The sequence below is a fragment of the Phyllostomus hastatus genome, unplaced genomic scaffold (assembly GCF_019186645.2).
Source record: "Phyllostomus hastatus isolate PE091 unplaced genomic scaffold, TTU_PhHast_1.1 phas_scaffold_21, whole genome shotgun sequence".
In the NCBI taxonomy this organism is placed as follows: domain Eukaryota; kingdom Metazoa; phylum Chordata; class Mammalia; order Chiroptera; family Phyllostomidae; genus Phyllostomus; species Phyllostomus hastatus.
Window position 1 is genome coordinate 23,370,280 of NW_025334017.1, and position 14,902 is coordinate 23,385,181.

At 49.1% G+C, this 14,902-nt stretch overlaps 1 protein-coding gene across 3 annotated transcripts in view; it reads left to right on the top strand.

Moving 5' to 3' along the window:
• Positions 1-14,902, top strand: part of GRHL2 (grainyhead like transcription factor 2) — a 137,231-nt gene that overhangs the window by 117,623 nt on the left and 4,706 nt on the right. For 2 of the 3 annotated variants that reach the window (XM_045861109.1, XM_045861111.1), the window contains exons 13-15: positions 889-983; positions 5,071-5,156; positions 14,419-14,483. In XM_045861109.1, the coding sequence (XP_045717065.1) occupies positions 889-983; positions 5,071-5,156; positions 14,419-14,483 (246 nt within the window). The remainder of the gene's footprint in view (positions 1-888; positions 984-5,070; positions 5,157-14,418; positions 14,484-14,902) is intronic. The other variant, XM_045861110.1, reaches the window with a different exon arrangement.

Sequence of the window (14,902 nt, forward strand, 5' to 3'; positions counted from 1 at the left end):
AGCCTAGTTGGACCATCACTGAAAGGCAGTAGGGTTGGCACTTTGCCTGGCTGGTGCACAGAGCCCCTAACACTGAGCATCAAAGACACTGACGCCTAACACTGACGCCTCTCAAAGACAGTCCGTGTTTCCAATTCCTGTTCCTTTTGAACAGTCCTTCCATTCCTTAGAGTGCCCAGAAAGAACAGGAACTTTGGTAGGAAATGCAGAACTGTCAGAACTGGCCCAGCTGGAGACATGCTGAGCAGCCATGCCACGAACTCTCAGAAAAGGGGACCGAGCTCTCTCCCAAGGGGAAGGAAGGGAGAGCTTGGCAGCGGAGGTCTGGGTCTCTGGGGAACCTCCTCCACTGCACTGTCATCTGCTCCAACCAGATGGACTCGTGGAGCAGCAGGAAGTCGGGGCAGCCTCATAACTGAGGCTCAGTGAGGCTGGCCTGCACCATTTCCACAGGTCCTCTCTGTGCCCCTGGGGCTGGCAAGTACAGGACCCCGGGCCCTGGCTAGTTTGGAGGGGGCTGTGTGGCTCGGAGGCCACGCAGACAGCAGGGCTCATCCTGCTGCTCCCCAGCCCGACCTTCTCAGCAGGACGAGGGCTTAGGGGCGGGAGAGAGTGACTGAAACCCAGAGGTCTCACCTTGGTGGATCCACAGTCAGCAGTGGGAAGCATGTCTTCCATCCATGCTGTGAGGGTAGTGGTGCGTGCGTTCTGCTTCAAAGAGGGATGGCTGGGGACCTGCAAGGGGGCAGAAGGAGGCTGATGAGCGGGCCCAGTGGTGGAAAACTAGGGATATGCAAGCAAAGGAAAAAGGCAGGAACTGAACATGCACGAACCTTTCTTCTACTGCCCTGTCTGCTTTCCGTAATGCTTTCTGCTCATCTTTTCTAGCAGCAGTGTCCTGGTTAAACGGATGTTCAGGCCCTTGGAAGAGGAGTTTGGCCCAACACCTTCCAAGCAGATAAAAGAAGAAGGGATGAAGCGAGGTATCTCTCCCACTGGGGCACTCCACTGGCATCAGCAGAGTGACCCACCCTCCCACCAGGAGCGGGAGGGGGTGTTTGACCAAGAAAAACACACAGCCCAGCCCAGCCCACGCCCCTGTGGTTCAGGGCCAGCCTGGGGAGTTTTTATGGGCACGGGCAGTTCATAGTCTTCTCCTTCCCTTTAAACCCTGTCTTTGAAAACACTGTAAGCAAATGTTTGTTCTTCCTGGGCACCGGCTCTTTCCTTTGCCTTGGGAGAAATGTAATAAATATCCTGGCACACCCAGCAGTAAGATATGAGGTTAAGAAGAAACTCTTGCTGTGCATGTGACAATAACGTACGTGCCAGCAAGGAGACTCGTTCAGTAGATGCACATGATCAATGTCACACCAATAAATAAACCGGTTTTCGGTGACATCACAATTTCCATCCTCCCTCATGTCGAGGGTCTTACTCAGCTTCCCCGAGAGAGGAGACGAGGCAGCCCACCAGTTTCTTGCCCAGCATTTGATTCTGCTCACGGCTCGCTGTCCCTCCTCAGAACAAGAGGAAAGCGTCAGGGGTGGGGTACCAGTTACCCCCATAACTTGCTGCAGCTAACACCCAAAGCTTCCAGAGACCTTCGACTTCTGCAGGACTGGAGTTTTAATGAGTCAGCTTTACCACGTTAACTATATTCACCCTCCACACAGGCTTGAGTTTTTGTTATTGAGAAATTTTATTTTATTTTCCCATTTGTTTAAATGGGATTTACATGATGGTCAAGAGCGTGCCGTCGGTAGCCTCCCTCAGCCAAGTAGAGTTGTGTGACCCTGGGAAGGTCACCTGCTACTTCAGTGGCAGTCCTCACTGGTAAAATGGGGACCACCAGAGTACCGACTTCCCAGGATTGCCGTGAGGGCTGATGAGTGAATGCACATAAAACACTTAAGCGCCTGATACATAGTAAGCACTTGTGTTCGCTATTATAACTATCCGTTTTAGGATTAGGCCGGGTTCTACTTAAGGTATGCTATCATAATTGTGAATAAGTAGTTAGTGTTCAGAAAGGAAAGACCGTACAAGCCTGCAGAGTGGGAGTTCCAGCAGCAGCATTTAAGCCTCTAAAAGACTTCCATACTTCGCAGGCTCCCCGTCAAACATTCGAGCACATCTTGAGCTCCGTTCCTGCCTGCCTTTTGTGTCTCGTACTTTAGAATGGGGGCAGAGCTCTATGGAAATCAAAGAATCACACAGGAGAAATTCACTGTAGCTTGCATCCCTATTTAGTGCATGCTGACCAGTCCAAAGGTTGTGGTTTTCAGATTATTCTGAGATTGTGATGTCAGGACAAAAATTGCCACGGGAATTGTATTGGGCTGGGATGGAAAGCAAGAACCTGGCCTTTGAAACCTCGAACTCATAGGGACACAAGAGGGCGCTGCAGCTTACCAGCAGCAGAGGAGATAGTCTCCCAGGCCCGGCTTGGCTTTGCAGAGGGATCCCCCTGTCACTGAGGCCCCGCCCCCCAGAGCCACCTCCCCCTCCACCCCACCACTCCATCTGAGCTGGTGGTCTTGGACAAGCACTAGGAATCAGCGTCAGTGATGGTTCCTTTTGTGGATTTGTTAGACATTCCCCGGGAGAGAAAATGAGTGTAATGATCAGCAGTGTCATTAGTTGTTGTTTTGCCTTTCTAGCCACTTCTCAGGGTGGCTCTGATTGGAGTCACTTGGGGCTGCCCCTGTGGCTGTGTGCCTTTGTCCATTTCCTGGGCCGGGTGGTGGCGGGTCTTGCTGTCGGCAGCAGCGGACCGCGGGAGGGCTCTGCCGGGATGCAGGTTAATGAAAGCCGGCTCCCTGGGCACCCTGCGGGGTGTGCTGTGAGCCCAGCGTGCCAGAGTGTGGCTGCCAACACGCTCAGCAGGACACGTCTGCCAACAGGCCACCATGCCACCTTTAACCCTCTCCAGAGCCACATTATTTCAAAGACAATAATTTTAAAAGGAGACCTGTGAACCAGGGGGAGCAGCACTCATTTCAATAGAACATGTTTGGGGTTTCTTCGGGCTCAGACTGCTGGACGTTAGGTTTTTCTGCTGAGGGCTGTGGGAAGGAGGTACAGAGTGTTCATGTGTAGGAGCCACTAGTTAGAGGTTTTATTGTATTTTGTTTGTTTGTTTTGATATTTATTTAGTTGGTTTCACTCCCTCATCGAGTGGTAACCGAGGTCCTGAGGTCTACTTGTGCAGCCAGTGTCCAGTCCCCCTGCTGTGTCATTAGGTGACCAGACCGTTTTCGCTGAAGTGGAGGCTATAAAATATTCTTCCTGAAGGACTAAATTTGGAACTCCTTGGAGACGCACCCAGGCTACTTATTTAATTGGTGTTTTGTTTCTGTGCTGAGAAGAAGCTGCAGCATTGCAGGCATACGGCTTCGTTTCGTCCTGCTTCTGTCACGCACAGACGTAACATCTGCCTGCGGCAGAGAGGAAACTGAGGCAGAGCCCATGCACACCCATGCAGACTTGGCTTTTCTAAAGCAGCGGCTTTAATGAGGTCCTTGGGGAGGGGGCACGAGGGGGAGAAAACGTGGGAGTTCGGGTCTGAGCTGATTTCCTGTCCCAGCTCCAATGTCCTTCCTTCGGGCTGGCAGTGACTGTAGCTCAGCTGGCATCTATCTGGCTGTAGTCGGGGCCCGGCTGCTCAGGGCCGTTTGGCCTGCACATGCTTCCTCGGTGGCCAGGTGCCCCCGGCTGCAGCCCTGGCCCTCTTCCTGCTCTCTGAGGGCAGAACCACGAGCCTTGTCACCATCACCGACAGTGAGGAAGGACAGTCAGCTCGCTGGGGCTGCAGGGTCGCAGCTGAATGGCAGCCCCACTTCTGTCTGAGAGCTAAACCCCCGAGCAGTAGCTGGGAGAAATGGTAGGCATTGTTGGAGCGCCCTCACCTCTCTCATGGCACGTGGGGGCCTTATCATCATTTCCCACTTTCTGTGCATTGCCAAATTCAGAATGTTTTGTTACAGAGAAATGAATAGAAAGCCGCATTCACGTTCGCTCAGGGCACTAGAACCACGACAGTTGCTCCCTGATAAAGCATTCGCTGCCTGAGGAATGGGTGCTTGCTGTGTGCACGGCCCTGTGTGTGCGGCCCTGTGCTGAGCATCCCACATGGAGGTTACTTCATTTAGCCCTCACAGCAATCTCATGAGGCAGATATTATTACTACCCGTGTTCTACAGAGAACAGCAAAGCGTGGAGGGGCTAAATGACCAGGGCACGCGGAACTGGGGTCAAAGCCAGACCTGTCATACCCTTAGCAACTTGCCTCTGAAATGACCGCCTCCTGCCCGGGCCTGCGCACAGGTCGCCCTGTGGGCTGGAGCCTGCCCTCCCGTCCCGTCTCTGTCCCTGCTCTCCCCACCCCCTTGCCTGCGCTGCTGCCTACACACCCTTCAGGAGTCAGACCTCTCCTTCAAGGTTACCTTCTGGGAGCCCCACCCCACTCACGGCCCTGGAAAGCTCAGGCCCTGGGAAGCACTTTCTCCTGTCTTCTTCCTTCACAGCTCTTAAGACTCCATCTAGGTGTCTGCTTATCTGAGGAATGCCCGTCTTCCTAAGTGGACCACAACCTTCAGAGCAGGCTGTGTTTTTACTCGTCGCTGTGGCTTCAGCTCCTAGCCTAGTCTCACAGCCTGGGACCTAGGGGCCCCGATGGGAATTCATTAATACTTGTTGAATGATCAAATAAATAAATAGAAAGCAGAAGTCACAGAAAGAGATGTCTGAAAGAGATCCTGTATCCACCTTGAGAAATTCAAAGGTGAACAGTGTGTAAAAGCGTCTGACAGCCTGTGAGGTGCTGTTACCCAGCGGTCATTTCGTGCCCTCGAGTCGCTCCCTGACAGTCCCTAGCTTCAGGTCCTCTAGGGAAGTGCCCGGTCGTCGCCCTTGCCCGATGTGGGATGTGGTCTGGGTCAGGGGTCCAAGGCTTGTTAGCAGCCACTGTCAGCGTCCGATGCCTATGTGACAGGAGCTGTCCCCTGTGGCAGCTGCGGGGCTTGCGCAGGCTTCTGGGTCACGGCTGTCCTCCCCCTTCTCTTTCAGTGCTTTTGTACGTGAGGAAGGAGACGGACGATGTGTTCGATGCCTTGATGTTGAAGTCGCCCACGGTGAAGGGCCTGATGGAGGCGGTAAGCAGGGACCCCTTTCCAGGAAACCTGCTCCTGGTCTCCTGAGCTGGAACCCATTCATTCAAGTACAGCCTTTGAGATGGCTCTGGAATGGCTTTGCAAAGAAGAAGAAAAAGTGGAGAGATTTGTGGAGACACTGATTTCCATGCTACCAGGGCTTATTAGCATCTTAAAGGGAAGGAAACTTTGAAAAACAGCCAATTCCCTGCCAGTTTAAGGCCAATCAGAGTAAGATGCCATAGAGAAAGGTTAAACTGTGAGTTTCTCTCTCTCTCTCTTTTTTTAACTGTGAGATTCCATTTGTCTCTTTGCATTAAACCAAATTGGATATGTTTAACTTCCAAATATGCTCGGACCAAAAACAATTAGGGAGTGCTATGCTAGCTGTGATAATGTAATCTAAAATAGAAGTATGACCTCTGGTTGGTTAAGAAGAAAAATGTATTCCCGAATTCTGAAGAAAAATTCTGAGTTTCTTCCTCCCTTTTCACCCCTAATTTAGTTAAGGATTACCCTACCTGGGCTCAGGAAACATTAGTTTATTTTTTATCCATATATTATTTATCTAAACATGACTTTAATACGACTCCACTTTGAATGTGACTTCTAACTCCCTGTCACCGTTACTTTCTCCTCTACAATCGTGTTGTGGAAGCTGTGGGGTTTTATAGTGATTGAGATGATAGGCCTGCCCAGGACAATCCCAATCATTTGTGGGGTGGGAAAAGGGCTACGTTGGAAACAGCATTTTTGGGATATGGGGTGAAATGTTAAAATGTATAGGATAGTGCCTATACGTGCGATCACAATACATGGTCTCATAGCTGATTCACCGCACCTGCAGTGTTCAGCATGTTTTTGAGGTTCACCATCTTGTAGTATAATCAGTTCTTCGTTCTTCTTTACGGTTGAATAATATTCCATCGCGTGAATAGACTATATTCGGTTTCCATCCATCAGTTGATGGACACGTGGGTTTTCCCACCCTCGGGCTGTTGTGAATAGTAGTGCTGTGAACATTCATGCACAAGTCTTTGAACACATTTTTAGTTCTTTTGGGTATATACCAAGGAGTGGAATTCCTAGCCAGACAGAAAGGTCACGTATTATATGATTCAATGTATAGGAAATATCGGGAATAGGCAAATCCATAGAAATAGAAAGCAGGGTGAAAGGGTCGTAAGAAATGACTGCCTCATGAGCTGGGTGAAGGGGTAATACGAAGCAACTGCTTACTGAGTTTCCTTTTGGGGTGATGGAAAGTTCTGGAACTAGAAATCCCTGACGGTTGCAAAACGTTGTGAACGTACCAAATGCTACCAAATTGTAGACTTTAAAATGGTAAAAATGGCAAATTGTATGATGTGTAAAAAAAATGTCTTCACTGCTCGTCTGGAATTTTTGTTGAAATGCAGAGCAGCATCCCCAGTGCAGATTTCTCGCCGCCGGCGCCTGTGGCTGGCGGCGTGAACTAGTCCCTGGGTGCTGCTGAGCCGGGACCACCCTCCGAGGAACACCGATGGGGGCCAGGGAATCGTTCGGACCCCACAGGGCCCTGCAGTGGAAGGGAGTCATTGTTACTGAGTCGGCTGCGCCTGAAGGAAAAACAAAATAGAAACGAACACAACAAAAATATGATCTATATCTCTTCAAATGAACCAGGATTTTTAAAATGAACCTAACATTGCCAGAGGTAAACGTAGGAGCTAGAGGAGCTTATAAAATATTCAGACCTGCCGGGAGTTCTTCAGACAGGTTTCATAGCCCCAGCCCGGCCTCTAAGATCTTATTGCCGAAAGCCACTCACCTGGGACAGTGGTAAATAATAACACGAAGTAAGCAGTTTGTAAGGGCATCTTCCCAGACCTCAACTCCAGATCTGACTCTGCTAAATTGGAGGTGGAATGGAGGTGGCAGGTCAAAGGTCCATATTTTCAACAAGCTCCTCAGGTGTTCGGAGATCAGCCAGGCATGGGAAACACTGACCTAGACTGATCCCAAACTGATTCACAAGGCTGGGATTTCCTTGTGTCTTCCTCTCCCGCATTCAACATCCGTCCAGTTCTGCAAGTGTTCTGTAGCTGTGGTCTCGCTGGACCACTGTGAGGTTAAAGATCACCTTTACTCCCACCCAATCCGCTGCAGGTAACCTCTGTACGCACTCCCCACCACAGCAGAGTCCGCTTTTGATCCCTCTTAGGGGAGCTCCTTACATCCTCCTGGCTCTGCTTGGCCGGGGGCGTGGGTGGGGGTGGGGAGAGAAATGCGCGGTACCCGCCAACTTTGCAAGCCATGGACAGAACAGGTCCCCCAGGCTGGTTCCGGTCAGATTTCTTAGAGCAATTCTGACTTCATCTCGCCTGTATTAAGCCGGGAAAGAACAGTTTCATTCAAGCACCAGCATAAGCTGTCTCCTGGGAAAGCAGGGCCAGAAAGCCCCTTCAGGATCCGCAGGTGACGTGGTCAGGTGGCGAGCTCTGAAGCAGCACCACTAGCAGCCCTAGCAGTTTGGGGGAGACCATGAAGGATGATGGGTCCCGTTTAGGTGAAGGCTTGAGCACCCTGTGCAGCGAGAAGGCAAAATTTTGAAGAACACTGGATCCTGCTTGCCGTAGTTGCACCCTAAGTTTATTGGGGGCCCAGGTGGGGCCAGAAAGTGCTCCCTCTGGGGTATAGGTTCTCTGAGGAGCAGCACTTCACTAGCATGTGACATTTTACCATCCTTTTTTAAAAAAGATTTTATTTATTTATTTTTAAAGAGAGGGGAAGAGAGGGAGAAAAATATCGATCAGTTGCCTCTTTCGCACTCCCCAACTGGGGACCTGGCCTGCAACCCAGGCATGTGCCCTGACTGGGAGTAGAACCCTTGACCTTTTGGTTCACAGGCTGGTGCTCAGTCCACTGACACCAGGGTCAATTTACCATCCTGACACTCACGCACGTAGAGACAGTGTGGCCCTAGTAAGTCAGCGTATGGAGTTAGGGCTCAGAAACCCCTGTTCATTTCTGGGCAGTGCTTCTCACTAGCTGGGCAAACTTCTTCACCTTGTCTTCACCCTGAAAATGAGAATAATAGCAGTACCTACCTCACAGGGTTGTTGTGGGGATGAAATGAGATGATACAGATGTAAAACTCCCTGCCTGATTCCTAAGTCCCCAACAAGGGTTAGCTTTTGTCTCTAAACCATTGTTTTGAGGAGGGATCAGAGGTAGAAAAGTCACAGAGTGAATACTTCCTCCTTTTCCTCAGATTTTGGATTTCTCAAATAACCCCAAAGATGGAAATTTAGTTTTGCTCACGATTCCATCATGTAATTTCCCACTACTCAGGCACGTCCGAGGAGGCCGGGAGCTGGGGAGGGGGCAGGTGAGCGCGTCGGGAACCCTGGGATCTGCACGCAGAGCTCCCCCCTGGGCCCCGACACAGACAGCTGCTCCTGAGAAATGATCTGTGTGCTGCACGGCCCGGGGCCCCGCAGTAAACAGCTTCAAAATGGGGAGCAGTGCACCCTAACCGCCATGCTTTTGTTTTCGCTCTAATTTTAAAATAATATCGTCACCTGTGGGGCTTTATCTCTTTTAGCAACTAAAAGCTACATTTTTAAAAATCCCCAACTTTTTAGGCAATCTGTTTAATCCAAGAATGTTATACTTGCCCTCAAGCTGTCACTTGGAACCCTGTCACTGGTTGAAAGTGACTTCCCGTGAAAACACAGCGCCCCACTCACGGTGGACCAGCAGGTGCTGTGGGCCTCGGGCATTGCTTCCCTAAGTGGGAGATTCCACTGGAATCTCCCCAGATATTTTCAGTGGTGCCATCCCAGAGCCCCACACCTGACCTTCCAGTCCTGCTCTAGGGGTGGGCCCAGGGATCAGCCTTGGAAACAAGCTCCCTGGCTGACCTTGAAGTACACTCATGTTTAGGAGCCACTCCCTGCCGTGAACCCTGGCTGGGAATTCATATTAGGCCGCAGAGGTATCCAACATTTTGACATCTCTGGGACACACTGGAAGAAGAAGAGTTATATTGGGCCACACATTAAATACATTGTGACATGTAATCACAAAAAATATCTCATAATGTTTTAAATAATTTTACGATTTTGTGTTGGGCCGAGTTCACAGCCCTCCTGGGCTGCGTGCGGCCCACGGGCTGCAGGTTGAACACTTCTGTTAGGGTCAGATTCTGTCCCCAGGCCCGATGTGCATACTCACTCAGAATGGGAATAACCCCACTCATACCTTTGGGGGCTGAAGTCCCTGCAAAAGTAGCCGTGAGCAGGGAAGCGGCGGTGCACGGCCCTGTCCTGTGGGCCCAGGTCCAGGCTGTGTGTCCTTCATCTCCCATCAGTGGTATGGGAAGGCCAAATGTTTTCCCCACTGTGGGGGGTACTCACAGTCTTCTGGGGGCAGACCTCACAATCCCTGCGTAAAACCACCTGTGGGAAGTGTGTGTGTGCCTCGCAGTCGTTTTTGAAGGAGGAGCCCCTGCTAGGTATCAATATTCACGTTGTTTCATTCCCTTCCGAACTAGTTGTTGTGCCGCGACTTCCTCTCTGCCAAATGGCATCAGCAAGAGCCTTAATGAGTTAACACAGGCTCTCAGTAGACTTTGGCTGACGGGGCCACAGTGACAGTGAGGACAATGCAGCCACTTCCACAGCGGGACGATCTGGATTGCTTTCCGATGGAGAACCAGCTCTGGTTTCTCCCGTTAAACTCCAAAATCCCTGTTCTCAGGGTGGGATTATTTAGATGGAAAAGAAAGTCTGCACTGGAGGATGAAAAGCCAGAAAATGTGTATTTTTTCCCTGTTAAAAAATTATTATTGGCAATTGGTGGTGGAATGTTGACTTGTCATGGAGACAGAAGCGCATGGCGCTGCCACCTCCCTTCAGGTGGGAACTGAGGGCAGAGTCAGGAGGTGCCACACAGGCAGATTTTGTGCGCAGTTTGTAGGTGGCGGCAGGGTTCCTACGGCCTACACCGGTTTTCCCGGGTCTGGAAGTCAGGCTGAGTAATGGGATGGAGCAGTTGTGTTATCTAGAAATCGGGTTGTTTTTAGACTCAGCAGACACTATGCTCTCCTTTGAGTTACCATTCTGAGTTGGCCTTAACTAGAGAAGTCTCCTGTAAGACCAAGGTCACAGGTCCCACCATAAGCACATGCGCAGAAGCATGTAGAAGAAAAAAGAGTGGGGAGCTTGATTGACTAGGGCTCAGACCAGGACTCTGTAGTCTTGAGCAGGTCACTCTCAGAGTCTTTGGCTTCCTTCAAAATGTGGGACATGCTTACCTTCCAGAACAGTTATGTTTATACTGTACTTGACCCCTCATTGTCTTTGAAAGAACTCTTGACCACAACAAGGTCAACAAGAGTGGAATCATAGTTTGTCTCTGTCAAACCGGGTCAGTTTTCCTTAAAACAGACTGGATAATTCTTATTTACTGGTCCTGCACCTCCCGGGCCTCCATTTCACATGCCAGGAATCACTGTTCGTGCAGATGACGCCTGCATAGGAAAGTTAAAAAGTTCTCTGCCAGCTAGAGGTTACTGAATGTTCCTATACTTGGTGTCATTTGAATAAATTAGAATGCTTCTCTTTTCACCTGCATGTTTGGTATTGTCAGTCAAGCCATTCATGTGAATTGTAATAATTTACTTTGGCTTCTTTGTCCTTATATATAACTAAGTTTGAAACTGGATTGCAGACAAGGATTTGGTGATGACAATGGTGGCAGTGGAGGTGGCACAAGTTTTCAAACTTTCTCTTTTCTGGGGGGTGCGTTTCTGAGTGAGCTCACCTAGTAACCCTACGCATCAAGAAGCTTTGAGTACTGCGGGCTCCTTGCTAGTCCTCGAGCCCACCCAGACTATTCATGCCTCAGGGCCCCTGCATTTGCTGTTCCTTGTTTTGGGAGTTCTCCTCCCCGGATCTGCAAGCTCGCTCCTTCACTTCCTCCAGGCCTCTGCACACAGGTCTGATTCTCGGCTGGGCCTTCCCACACCGCCTACATAGACTGCATCTCTCTATTCCCCGGTCCTGCTTTGTTTTACGTCACAGCGTTTACCACCACCTGACGTAGTTCGCATTTGGTAAACGTTTATTCTTTCTCATTTCCCTCAGTGAACATAAAGTTCATGAGCACAGGAACGTTTTGTCTTGTTTTCTGTGTATCCCAGGTCCCTGAACATAAATAAACTGCATTGAGCATGTAGTTACCACCGTGCTGAGTGCTGTGACGCAACCTCACATGCACCGCTTCACTGGATTTGCACAATCTCCCCACGAACATGGCACAGTAAATATCATCACCATGTTCCAGATGCAGAGACGGCCCACAGAGGGGGTTTCTCAAGGTCTGATAGCTCCACAGAGTGATGGAGCCAGTTGAAGCCCTCGGGCGACTTACGTCCAGTTAGGGAGATGTCCGACATATGAAACGTTATTCCAAGTCACAGCTCACAACGAACAAAGGAAAGAAGCTTAGGCAATAATACGCCACCAGGCAAGAGGCAGTATGTGTAGTGGTTGGTCCCGCACAGTCAGGGTTCAAATCCTGGCTCTGACGCTCAGGAGTGGTGTGACCTTGAGCAAGTTACTCAGCCTCTCTAGACCCCAGTTCTATTGTTTCTGAAATGAGAATAATAGTAACATGGGATATCATTAAGAGGATAACAATGAGATGAAAAATAGGGTTGGTGCAAAGATTGAGTGGGTGTATAAGGTACTTAACATAGCACATAGAAATACTTTATAAATGACTATATATGTTCATATGTATATGCAACGATTAAATGCTATGGAGTGAGGGGGATGATTGAGATTCTCCCGAGCCAGAAGGGCTAGAGAAAGGGCCCTCGTGGAGTTCTTTCCTGGCAAAGCTAGCTGATGCGCACAAGGGAGAACATTGCTCGTGGGCCAGTAGACCCCTCGTCTATCCGGTTGAGTCATTCAGGCGTGGAGACCAAGGCCTGTGCGCCCTGATTCTCTCAGCAGGCCTGTGTGCAGGCAAGAGTCCCTTCTGTTTAAATGTATATCTTAGAGCCCACACAGAACAATTTCTGAATCCGAATAAAAGGCTTCCAGAGCAGGCAGCTCTGTTGGGTGACCCGAGCAAGCAGACTGAGTCCTCTAGTTGTTAAAAAACAAACAAACAAAAAAAACAAGGGACATTGCTGAGTCCTACCCATCACACACCTGAGGTTTCTGGGCAAACAGAACTTTCACCAAGTTGATGTCTACAAACTATAGATCATCAGACAACTGATAACACATTGATGAGATACGTCCAAGACCTAGGATCCTCCTAGATGTCAAGGAAGTCTTTTCAAATAGTAATAATGGGCTTTTTAAAAATTGTGAAAGCGTATGCTCATTTTAGACTAATTGAAAAGCAAAACAAACAAACGAACAAACAACCCAAGCGCTCTGAGTCCCCCTCATTCTGAGAGACTTACGGCACAGCACGTGCTTTCTGTGCATGGAAGGGAGGGTTGCATGGTGACATCATCCAACTCTCGGGCACGAGGAAGGCTGTAACCTTCCCCCTCCACCCCACACACACCCCAACAGATGGCTAGCTTCCTCCTGTGATATCCTGCACAGTCTCACTTCTTCCCAGGGTTCTGAATTTGGCAAAACACTTTTCTTCACCCTGCATGGAGGCAGAGAACGCCGAGCCATGTGGCATGTTAATCGAGCTGGCTTAGCCGTGGACACACGCACTGAGGATAGCACTTTGCTCTCCTCGAGATCGTCTGTCCTCCTCGGCAGCATTGGTGCACCTGCGTCAACGTTGCTGGCTGCTGCTTGGTATCGGATGGGGTCCATGAGGCCCCCTCCAAACAGTCTCAACTATAAATCTGAAACCAGACTGCTAGGTTGTTACCTTTCAGTCTGTCTCTTACTAGCTGAGGGACCCGGGGCAAGTTACTTAATACCTGTAAGCCTGAGTTGCCTCACCTGAGACACAGGGCCCGTAGAAGTGCCCCTTGCATTGTAACGCACCGGGTCAGTCAAACGATGCGGAGCTCTCTGTGACCACCTGCTGGGCACTCACTGAGCGACCAGGGAAGGCGAGCTGCTGCGGCTGCTCCCAGCAGGCCCCAGTGGAAACCGGAATTGTGCAGGATCTGTGAGGATCCCCCAGTTCTGACTGTCATTAACTGGTTTGTGAGCCGAGGTATACGTGCTTAATGGAAGTTTGCTGTACACAGTTTCCGTATTAGGAACAGCGATTCTTTGTAGAGCCTGGCGTACACTGAGTGTATTTCTGCAGCCCAGACGACTAGATGTGGAATAGGTGGGTCATATGATATACGCATTTTTAATTTCAGCAACTTAACACCAAATTCCCCTCCAGAACGGTTGAGCTGCTTGTTCTCTTGTCTATGGAACCTGAGGGTTGCTGTTTCTCATGCCCTGGCTGACACTGTGTTACCAATGTTTTAGTTTGTGTTAGTCTGATGGATCAAAAGTAGTATCTTATTGCTTTAATGCAAACTTTTAAATTATGTGCGAGGGGGTACATTTCTTCATGTGCCTATTGTCTTTTCTCTGCAAATTATTTACTTCCTGTTGTTTGTTTTTCTTTTCTCCTTGAATTGTTAGGTGTTTTTTTGTTTCTGTTATCTTTTTGATTTGCAGGGGTCCTTTGTAACTTACAGAGGTTAGTTTCATGTGTGTCATTTATGCTGCAAAAATGTTTGCCCGAGTATTAATCAGCCTCAGCTTTTTATGATGGTTTTTAATTCCATGTTATTTTTATCAACCATTGATCTTTTTTCTTCAGGTTTTATATCTTGCTTGGAAAGATCTTCCTTACTTGAAGAAGAGTAACAAAAAAAACTGACTCATGGGTTTCTTCTCGTATGGTTTCATTTTTCACAAGTAAATTTTGATGTGATTCATTTTGATATAGGAGTGGTGAAGAGATCCAGCCTAACTTGTTAGTTTGTTTCTATGTGGCTACCTATTCAATCCACAACATCCTAATGTAAGGGTCTATCTTTTCCGACTGATCTGAAGTGACCCCTTCATCATAGATTATATCCCCATGTGGCTGAATCTGCTGTTGAATGATTTAAGGTTTGTCCAAAGGGAGAACCTTGCAGGTGAGGCCCTTTGAGAGTCTGACTCACCAGTGAGGACGCAGGCGTCCAGGAAAATCTGCAGGAGGAGGACGTTGGAGCTTCCGCCCTGCTTCTGCTCGGACCGCCCCCTTGTGCTCACCTGCCTTTCTGTCCTTGGTGTTACAGATATCTGAGAAATACGGGCTGCCTGTGGAGAAGATAGCAAAGCTTTACAAGAAAAGCAAAAAAGGGTAAGAAAGAAATTGAACTTAAATTAACTTTCAAATTGGATAAGTCAACACAGGGCCTTAAAAACAAAGGTGGCACTCACTTTTGTTGGTTCCAATTGTCCATCTTTTACAAAATTCTGCGTCTTCTTTTCCAGGGAACAGCCTGCAAGCGTGAAGCATTTGAGGACCTTTCACGAGAATGGGAGGGAGGGTGATAGTGCATTGTCCTGATGTCAGATGAGACACCCCACCCCAGTGACGGGATTAGGGGGCTGCATAGAGGGTTCTAGAGGTGGGGAGAGTGGCAGAGTTACCCTTCTGTAGAGAGTGGAGTTTATAAAGAATCCCTTGCTGCTCTGAGGGTTGGCGTCAGGGCTGAGGGTAAGAACAAAAAGAATTCATTCTTCCGAGGTAATTAGTAACAAAATGATCTAAATAAT